General features: G+C 37.8%; 1 protein-coding gene across 1 annotated transcript; it reads right to left on the bottom strand.

Annotated features, from left to right (window-relative positions):
- Nucleotides 1–7,673: 7,673 nt before the first annotated feature.
- Nucleotides 7,674–8,608, bottom strand: OR2Y1 (olfactory receptor family 2 subfamily Y member 1). The gene is given in 4 exon segments (XM_074354373.1): nucleotides 7,674–7,927; nucleotides 7,930–8,212; nucleotides 8,214–8,530; nucleotides 8,533–8,608. Coding segments are annotated over 4 exon segments (930 nt in total).
- Between the last annotated feature and the right edge of the window lie 2,376 nt (nucleotides 8,609–10,984).

The raw sequence follows: 10,984 nt of genomic DNA on the forward strand, positions 1-10,984 counted from the left end.
TTCAAATCTTTTTACTTCTAATTTGTAAAAAAATTTGTTTCAACTTGGTTTTTATTTCTTTGTTTTGTTTTTCTGTATTGATTATAGTCTGTTTTCAAATCCTTTTTTCTTCTTTTAAATTTTTTTTAGTTTTATTTCTGCATCCGCTTTAGATAAATAAATAAGTAAATAAATAAAACAAACACCTTCAGGACCACAGTAGATAACTGATACTCCATAACCCATAGTGCCCGAGATATGTAAGTAAAGAAGCAGAGGAACCACTCCCAATTAAAAGAATAAGAGAAATCCCCTGAAAGAACGATCAATGAAATAGACCTTGATAGTCTACTAGATCATGATTTCAAAAAAGAAATGATCAAAGTACTGAAGGAACTTAAGGAAATTGTGAATAGAGACCGAATATGTCAAAAAGGAAATTGAAATCATGAAGAGGAGCCAATTAAAATTGGAAAACTAATTTGCTGAGATGAGAGCTGAGCTAACGGCTGTAAAAAGCAGGATAGATAATGCAGAGGAATGAACAAGTGACTTAGAAGACAGAACAACACAAGTCACCCAACCATAACAGTGGAAAGAAAAACTACTAAAAACCAATTAAGACAATTAAGGGACCTATGGGATAATATAAAGTGTGGCAACCAATGCATAATAAGGGTCCCAGAAGGAGAAGAGAGAGCAAAGGGGATGGAAAAGCTATTTAAAGAAATAATGACTGAAAATTTCCCAAACCTAAAGAAGGAATCAGATATCCAAGGACAGGAAGCACAGAGGATCCCAAACAATAAGAACCCAAACAGACTTACACTAAGAAATGTTATAATCACGATGGCCAGGGTTAAGGATAAAGAAATGATTCTAACAGCAGCAAGAGGAAAAAGAAGAGTTAGTTACAAGGGAAACCCCATAAGGCTTTCAGCTGATTTCTCTACACAAACACTGCAAGCCAGAAGGGAGTGGAAAGATATATTCAAATTCTTGAATGAAAAAAAGAGATGCAACCTAGGATACTTTATCCAGCTAGGCTATCATTTAGAATAGAAGGAGAGATAAAGAACTTCACAGACATGGATGCTCCTGGAGAATGTCATTCTAAGTGAAGTAAACCAGAAAGAGAAAGAAAAATACCATATGAGATCGCTCATATGTGGAATCTAAAAAACAAAAACAAACAAATAAAAACAAAGCATAAATACAGGACAGAAATAGACTGATAGACAGAATACAGACTTGTGGTTGCCAGGGGGGTGGAGGGTGGGAAGGGATAGACTGGGATTTCAAAATTGTAGAATAGATAAACAAGATTACACTGTATAGCACAAGGAAATATACACAAAATGTTATGATAACTCACAGAGAAAAAAATGTGACAATGAGTGTGTATATGTCCATGAATGACTGAAACATTGTGCTGAACACTGGAATTTGACACAACATTGTAAAATGATTATAAATCAATAAAAAATGTTAAAAAAGAAAGAACTTCACAGACAAGCAAAAACTAAAAGACTTTAGCAACACTAAACCTATGCTAAAAGAAATATTGAAAGGTCTACTCTAGAAAAGAAGCAGGATGCTACAGAAAGGAGAAAACCATAATTGGAAAGGTGATAACTATAATGAGTTACAACAGAATAAACATGAAACTGTAAAAGAGGACATCTAAATCATTAAGGGTGGAGGAGGGAAGCAAGAAAATATAGAATTTTTTCTTTCCTTTTTTTTTTTTTTTTTGTTCTCAGTAGGATGGGTATGAGCTTATATTACTATCATTTAAAACAAACAGGTATAGTAATAGGTTAATATACATACCAAACAGGGTAACCACAAACCAAAAGCTTACACTAGAGTCAAAAAAACTAAAAAGAAACCAAGATACTACAAAGGAAAATTATCAAATCACAAAAAGAGAAAGAAAAGAATAAAGAGGAAATACCAAGTCAACTGCAAAACTAAGTTCAAAATGGCAATAAACACATATCTATCAATAATTACCATAAATGTCAATGGACTAAGTGCTCCAATAAAAGACATAGAGTGGCATACTGGATAATAAAACAAGAACCTACCATATGCTGCATAAAAGAGACCCACTTTACGGAGAAGGACACACATAGACTGAGAGTGAGAGGATGGAAAAAGATATTCCATGCAAATGAAAATGATAAGAAAGCAGGAGTAACAATACTGATTTCAGACAAAATAGGCTTTAAAACAAAGGCAATAAAGAAAGATAAACAAGGACATTATATAATGATTAAAGGAGCAATACAAGATGAAGATATTACACTCGTTAACATATATCATCCAATATAGGAGCACCTAAATACATAAAGCAAATACTAACAGATATAAAGGGAGAAATTGATGGGAACACAATCATAGTAGGAGACTTTAACACTCCATTAACATCACTAGACAGATCTTCAAGACAGAAAATTAATAAGGAAACAGAGAAATGAAATGAAACAATAGGACAGTTAGACTTGGTTGATAATTTCAGAACATTACATCCCCCCAAAATAGAGTATACATTCTTTCCAAGTGCACACGGAGCATTTTCTAGGCTATGTTATGTACTTGGGCACAAAAGAAGCCTCAACAAATTTAAGAGGATAGAAATGATTTCAAGCACCTTTTCTGACCACAATGCCATGAAACTAGAAATCAACTACAGAAAAACAAAAACCAGCATGGAGATTAAACAACATGCTACTAAAAAATTAATGGTTCAACAATGAAATCAAAGAAGAAATTTAAAAATACTTTGAGGCAAATAACAATGATGGAAAGATATCTCATGTTCTTGGATTGAAAGAATTAATATTGTTAAAATGGCCATACTACCCAAAGAAATCTATTGATTTAATGCAATCCCTATAAAATTACCCAGGGCATTTTTCACAGAACTAGAACAAATAATCCTAAAATTTTTATGCAATCACAGAAGACCCAGAATTGACACAGCAATATTGAAGAAAAAGAATGAAGCTGGAGGAATAACCCTCCCAGACTTCAGACAATGCTACAGAGCTGCAGTAATTAAAACAGCATGCTACTGGTACAAAAACAGACATATGGATCAATGGAACAGAATAGAGAGCCTAGAAATAAATCCACAGACTTTTGGTCAGTTAATCTTTGACAAAAGAGGCAAGAATATATAATGGTATAGAGTCTCTTCAGCAAATGGTGTTGGGAAAACTGGACAGCTGCATTTAAATCAGTGAAGTTAGAATGCTCCCTCACACCATACACAAAAATAAACTCAAAATGGCTTAAAGACTTAAACATAAGACAAGACACTATAAACCTCTTAGAAGAAAACATAGGCAAAATATTGTCCGACATAAATCTTACCAATGTTCTCCTAAGGCAGTCTACCCAGCCAATAGAAATAAAAGCAGAAATTTTAAAATGATGCCTAATTAAACTTACAAGCTTTTGCACAGCAGAGGAAACCATAAGCAAAACAAAAAGACAACCTACAGAATGGGAGAAAATATTTGCAAAAGATGAGACTGACAAGGGCTTAATTTCCAGAATATATAAACAGCTCATACAACGTAATAAGAAAAAAACAAAAAACCCAATCCAAAAATGGGCAGAAGACCTAAATAAGCAATTCTCCAATGAAGACATATAAATGGCCAATAGATACATGAAAAAATGCTCAATATCGCTCATTATCAGAGAAATGCAAATAAAAAATACAGCGAGGTATCATCACACACCAGTCAGAGTGGCCATCATTAAAAAGTCCACAAATGATAAATGCTGGAGAGGGTGTGGAGAAGAGGAAACCCTCCTACACTGTTGGTGGAAATGTAGTTTGGTGCAGTTGTTATGGAAAATGATATGGAGATTCCTCAAAAGACTGAAAATAAACTTACCACATGATCCAGCAATCCCACTCTTGGGCATATATCCAGAGAGAACTTTAATTTGAAAACATACATGGACCCCAATGTTCATAGCAACACTATATACAATAGCCAAGACATGGAAGCAACTAATTGTCCATCAACAGATGATTGGATAAAGAAGTTGTGGTTTATTTACACAGTGGAATACTACTCAGCCATAAAAAAGAATAAAATAATGTCATTTGCAGCAACATGGATGGACCTGGAGATTGTCATTCTAAGTGAAGGAAGCCAGAAAGAGAAAGAAAAATACCATATGATATTATTTATATGTGGAATCTAATAAAAAAGGCAATAAACTTATTTACAAAACAGAAACAGACTCACAGACGTAGAAAATAAACTTACAGTTACCTAGAGTGGAGGGTATGGGAAGGGATAAATTGGGAGTTCAAGATTTGCAGATATTAACTACTATATATGATATAGATAAACAACAAGTTTATACTGTATAGTACAGGGAGCTGTATCTAAAATTTTGTAGTAACCTATAATGAGAAAGAATATGAAAATGAATATATGTGTGTATATGTATGACTGAACTATTATGCTGTACACCAGAAACTGACACAACATTGTAAACTGACTATACTTCAATATAAAATTAATTAATAAAAAAAAAAGAAAGAAGTCTGAGAAATGTTAGATATGGGTGAAGACTCCATGCATCCAAATGAATCTGCTCTCTCTTTACTATTCTGACTCGGGTCATGTTTGATGAGGTACATCTGGGCATCAAGATGCAGGAGTAAGTTTTAGGAGAGAGGTTATCTACGTTCTTGTACATACCAAAGGATGGAGATTGAATGAAGACGGATGTGCTAGTCAGTGCTGAATATTTCCTAGAGTCTTTTCCTGCTGCTTAGTGTCCTGGTGTCACATCAGGTCCCTGAGCCATCATCCCCACCCAATACATGCTCATCCCTACCCTCCAATACACAGACACACAGACACACACAGACACAGACACACATAGACACACACACACACACACACACTACCACCTCCATGAGGATATCAGTCTTCTTTTTTGATGCTGGTTCTGAGATGGGTGTATCTGACCCTTCCTTTCTTCAGGTAAAGTAACTCCCCAACCTGAACTCTCTCCTAAGTAAGCACCCAACCCACTGAGGAATTTCCTGTTAATTTCAATTATAAATGATACCATCTAAAACCAATCATATTTTTAAAAATAAAATGATATAAAGTTCTGGTAATGTTTTTAAAATCTGCAGTAAGCAGTTTTTCCAGATATTCACTGAAATCTAAGTTCTTGTACTTTCTCCTTCGTTTATTAAATCATCCTTTAATTCTTCTCTTGAGAGCCAATCCTACACAATCTCTTCTTTCCCAAGTCTTCCTCTCTTTTCAGGAGATAAGCCCCTACTTTAAGTATTTCATGCACCATTATTTCCATCCCAAAACCCCACTTAGGAGGTTAAGCAGGCTAAGAACAGATGGCAAAATTTCAAATGGCAGCCCTGTGGGGTCTCAAAGACAAAGGAGGCATGCCAAGGTGTTAATATTGTGATCCACATGGAAAGTCACCTCTGATTTCCTCTCTCAGTTGAGTAATTGAGGGACGTTTTGAATCACTCATTGACTCTGGCATGGTACAGGGACTCAAGATCTCCAATGATCAATTAGCCACTGCCATGGGTGGTCTCCAAGGAGACCAGAGGGTGTAGGTTCCCATGGAGATGGCATTTGCCTCCAGCATTACCTTGCAAACACAATGACTGTACGTGCCCAACTGTTCCAGTGGTCTCTTAAAATTACCTAGCTATGGGATGTGTCCCCCTTAATGCAATTGAGAGGCTATTTTTCTGCATGCCAAATAAGAGAATAACACATTAATCACAAAATAATTTTATTAAATTCTGTCCTGCTAGTTCAAATAATCCTCTTTTTTTCCCATTAGGTTAATTCATATATTTGAATAGTTTGAAACTTGATATAGCAGGATTGTCATATGCCCAACATTTAGGAGAAAAACTATGTGCTCCATGCAGACTGTTGGTTCATTCCTTGAGCTACTAAATATAAAAATTTGGATTCTTAGGTAGTAGCTAGGTGGGTGGGATTTGAAATATGATGGGCCAGATTCAAATCCTGGCCCTCCATTGAATACCTAAATAAATTGAATGATGTCACACAAAGTAATAATCTAAACTTTAGTCTCTTGATCAGTAAAACTGATAAGGGGGAGTAATGCCTGTACTTTATGCTGTAAGAATTAAATATGACATTGTATTGATACATTTTATGTATATCATATAACATGGTGCTTGAACTGTAATAAATTCTAAAAAATGAGAACTATGATTATAGGATATATTGGCTTTATGCAGGGAAAAAATATTTTCTCTAGCTAAAGAATGTGTAACTCAGAAGAATTCAGAACCCTGACTGGAATAGACTAAAGCAAAATCATGAAGTATGTTAAGCTCGCCTTTGATTCTCTCCCATCAACCTTTTGTGGCAGCCTCTATCTTTCCTATTAAAAATTCACTCCTAAAAAGGAGAGTTGGCAGGGTGTAGCAGCAAGGGCTGGATTTAGGACGGCAGAAATGTGGATCTCAGCCTCACTTCATATGTGAACTTGGAAAAGTTAGACGTGAACTTTGGGAATATTGGTTTCACCGTAGATAAACAGAGACTACTACGAAACTCTCACAGTGATGCTGTGATGATTAATGGCAATTTATGCAAAAGAGTTTTAAAAAGATGAAACAAATACTAGTTTCTATTATTGGAACAAAAGATGATTGACTCAATGTGAAAAATCACTGAGACGGTCAAAGTTTATCAGCAAGGATATCTGCCCTTTGACATGAAAGCATCATTTGAGTATACAGGATGGGAGGGCAGTGCTGGAACTTCGAGTGTCCACTGCCTCTCCCCCTTGCCCTAGAGTCTCCTGACCTGCCCGCCACTGCCTACCACAGGAACCTCTTTTTCTTTCTTTTTTTTTTTGTCAGTCCCTCTTATCCCTTCTTTCCTGTATCACTTCCTCTTGGCTCATTATTTTTATGCACATTTCTTCTCTGCAATGGAAAATATCTTGTCCCTGACGCCAATTAGCATGACCGAGACCCTTGGTGCTGATGACACGATGAGGCTTCCCATTACTCAGTGGTGTCCTAATGATTTTGCCTCCTTCAAACAGGTGAATGACATCTGTGTCAGAGAATATACATGCTCCACGAAGTACCTCTGTTCATGACCGCTTTATTTGTTCCAAGTTTATAGAATGGTAACCATCAAAAGAGACCTTAGAAATGGCCCTGAGATGTGAGGGGACATGTCCAGGGTCACAGCTGATTAGAAGAGCAGTGGTGAACTTGCGCCTTCGCCCTTTGAGCGCAGAGCCATCTACATTGCAGCACGTTGGAAATCACTGACTTTGGAAAAGTTGTTGTCATTGCAGTCAAGTCTTTTTTCACTCACAGACTTGCTGAGAACCCGGCCCCACTCTCCACAAGTGGCCACAGTACATCTTTTCCCCAACTTCATTCCTTTGGAAAGTTCTGATACAAATCATACTCCCCTTCTACACAATAATAATAAATATTGATCTGGAAAGAGTTCTGAGAGATCACGACTTCAACTGGAAAACAAGGAAGGCATTAAAACTATAACCTCTGGAGGACTATTTCCCATTGACCAACTCCCCTCCAAGGAAGAGGATGGGCCCCATGATCTGAGAGCCATGACAGACAATTGTATTGGTCCTCCTTTCCTGTCCTACCCTGAGTATCTGCCTCTCCTTAGTACCTTCCTCAGAGCCCTCTTCACATCCTTGTTCCTTAGGGTATAAATCAGAGGATTGAACATGGGAGTAATTATGGTATAAAAAAGGGCAACAAATTTTCCCTCACTCTCAGAATAACTGTGCATGGGTTGGAGGTATGTATGGATGGCTGAGCCATAAAAAAGGGAAACCACCAGGAGGTGGGAGCCACAAGTTCTGAAAGCCTTTCTTCTCCCAGGCATTGATTGACCCTCAGCAGCGCCTGAACAATATATACATAAGAGCCCAGAGTTCGTGCTGCTGGAACAACCAAGACTATGGCTCGAGCCACAAACATCTTGGCCTCTGCCCCTTTTGTGTCCCCGCAAGCCAGCTTCAGAAGTACAGGCAACTCACAGAAGAAGTGGTTCAGGAGCTGGAGGCCACAGAGAGGCATGACCGTCACGAGGCCTGTCTGAATCAGAGGGTTCATGAAGCTCCCAAGCTAGTAAATAGCCAGGGTCTTGCAGAGAAGAGGGTGCATGATGGCTGCTGTAGTGGAGAGGATGACAGACAGCAGCCCAGCGGTCCAAGGCCATCACCACAAGGAGCACACACTCAGGGGCTCCCAGAGCAAGGTAGATGGAAAGCTGGGCCACACACCCTCTATAGGTGATGGTCCGGTCGGGTCCATGAAGGTTGACCAGAAGCTGGGGCACAGTGCTGGTGGTATAGCAGAGGTCAAGGAAGGAGAGGTGGCAGAGAAAGAAATACACAGGCATGTGCAGCTGAGGTTCCAGGAGGGAGAGACTGATGGTGGTGGTGTTGCTAAAGAGAGTTAGGGAGTAGAAAATCGAAATAAAGTCAAAAAAATTGTCTCCAGCTGAGGCCAATCTGAGAAGCCCATTAAAATGAAGCTTTCCCCAAAACTGGTGCTGAAACTTCCCATAGCTTTTCACCTGTTCAAATAGCAGAAGACAACTTAATGCTTAATGCTTATGGAAAACAAGGATTTAAAAAATTTTCACAATTGTCCCTGTATACTCTTAAGTCCTTTATTTTATTATCTATTTTTCTTTTAAGCTCCATTCTGTCCAAACTCCTACTCTTTAGAGTGAAGATCACTAAATGAGGGATGCTGTGACTTCCATTTCATTTGAACTGCAGTCCTGTTTCCTGCTGGTGACTTCAGCCAGGCCACTCAGTCCTTTGGATCTGATGTCTCTTGTCTGCAAGTAGAGGACACCTACTCCCTCCCTCACAGCATTGAGGTTAGGATGAAATTCAGTGATGTGGAAACTGCTTTTAATGGAATATTACTCAGCCATAAAAACAGACAATGTAACGCCATTTGCAGCAACATAGATGCTCCTGGAGAATGTCATTCTAAGTGAAGTAAGCCAGAAAGAGAAAGAAATATACCATGTGAGATCGCTCATATGTGGAATCTAGAAAAAAAAAAAACCAGAAACAAAGCATAAATACAAAACAGAAATAGACTCACAGACACAGAATACAAACTTGTGGTTGCCAAGGGGGCGGGGGGTGGGAAGGGATAGACTGGGATTTCAAAATTGTAGAATAGATAAGCAAGATTATACTGTATAGCACAGGGAAATATATACAAGATCTTACGGTAGCTCACAGAGAAAAAAATATGACAATGAATATATATATGTTCATGTATGACTGAAAAATTGTGCTCTACACTGGAATTTGATACAACATTGTAAAATGATTATAAATCAATAAAAAATGTTAAAAAAAAAAAAAAGAATCTAAGGTGCAGCGAGGTAGTATGAGTATTCCATGCTGTTCTCTTTTGCTCCTTTCCTTGGTCTATCAGGTAGTCTGTTTCTATAAATTAGGATCCAGAGCTAACCAGGCTGAAATCACAAGTTTGACCTCTGACTGCTCACTTGCTTCCCTCTGCTCCACCAATATGCTAGCGCACCGGTCCTAGAAGTCCTGCTCATGACCGGCTGCCATCTGTTGAAAAGAACCAAGAAAAGTGTAAATCCATCCTTTCGGGAAAAAACCAACTAGCAACAAGTATGCTCCTTGTGATGACTTGCGATGCCAAGAATACCCTCCTCTTTCTTCTCCAGCTGGTTAAATCCATTCCTCAACTCCTCACAAGCCCAGTTCTCTGTGACAGTTGCTCTATAGCACTTGTCACACTCATTGAATTTTTTAAAATTGTCTTTGTCCCTCTCTGAGTTGTGAGCTCCTAATATTTATTTCTTCCTGTATGGGATACAAAAGGCGCTCAGTGAATGTTACTTTTATTCTTGGCATGGTAGTAAATGTTAAATTAATTTTGTTAAATGAAACATATGACTCTTCCTTCAATCTCATGAAAATTCATTTCTTCTAAGAAACCACATGTTACTAATACACTCTGACGAACTATGAAGCAAGCTATGTAGGAAAAGTTGCTCTCCTTTGGAGTTTATTTCTTGTGCTAAAAATCTAAACAGGATTATTTAAAAATAATGTCAGAAGGCAAAGAAGAAACTGGTGCGCAAAAGCAGCCTAGTGTATGCTGAATGTGAACAATATTTGCCAAATTAACTTATTTTTCTTTTTGTTAAGTCTACTGAACTGAGAATCATCCGTGGATCAATGCTGGATCAGTGACTCCAGCAGCATATCTGGATGCCACCCTTGATGTTCTTGTGGAAAATAGAGAGAAAGTGTGAATTAGTGATAACAAAGTGCTAAACCATGGGTAGCTTAACCAACACAACAATCCTGTTTTTTTCCTTTTTTTCCCAAATTCTATAAAATTTATTTAACCTTGTATATTTTTATATTTAGTAGCTTACATAAATGCAAATAAAAATTTTAATTGGTCAAAAATGGCAGTGAGGGTGAATAAGGGACAGACATCTTCAGTCTTCCTATTCACGGTCCGTCATATTTCCTTTTGGAAACTCCTCCTCCACTGGCCTCCATGATACACTCTCTCTTCATTTTCTTCTGTCCGCTTTATCTACTCAAGTTTACTCTCCTTTGATGGTTCCTCTTCCTTCAATCAGTGGCTTACATAGTATCTTTCCCTGGAAACTTTCCGGGGCTCTCTCCTCACTTTACACACGCTCTCCGGGGACCCAGCTCATGGCTCCATCTACCGCTCATGACCTCCAGACAGTGACTCTGAACCAAGATTGCTCTCCAGAACTTCACAGAGAGGTGAGGAAGATATTCTTTTTATAAATTGTACAGAGGCCTTGGAGTATAAATGTGAATATAGGAACTTACTAATTTTCAACAAGGCATAAGTTGATAGAAAAAAGAACAGAAGTGAAGTGAATGTACACCA

This window comes from Camelus bactrianus, chromosome 3 (genome assembly GCF_048773025.1).
Source record: "Camelus bactrianus isolate YW-2024 breed Bactrian camel chromosome 3, ASM4877302v1, whole genome shotgun sequence".
Lineage (NCBI taxonomy): Eukaryota > Metazoa > Chordata > Mammalia > Artiodactyla > Camelidae > Camelus > Camelus bactrianus.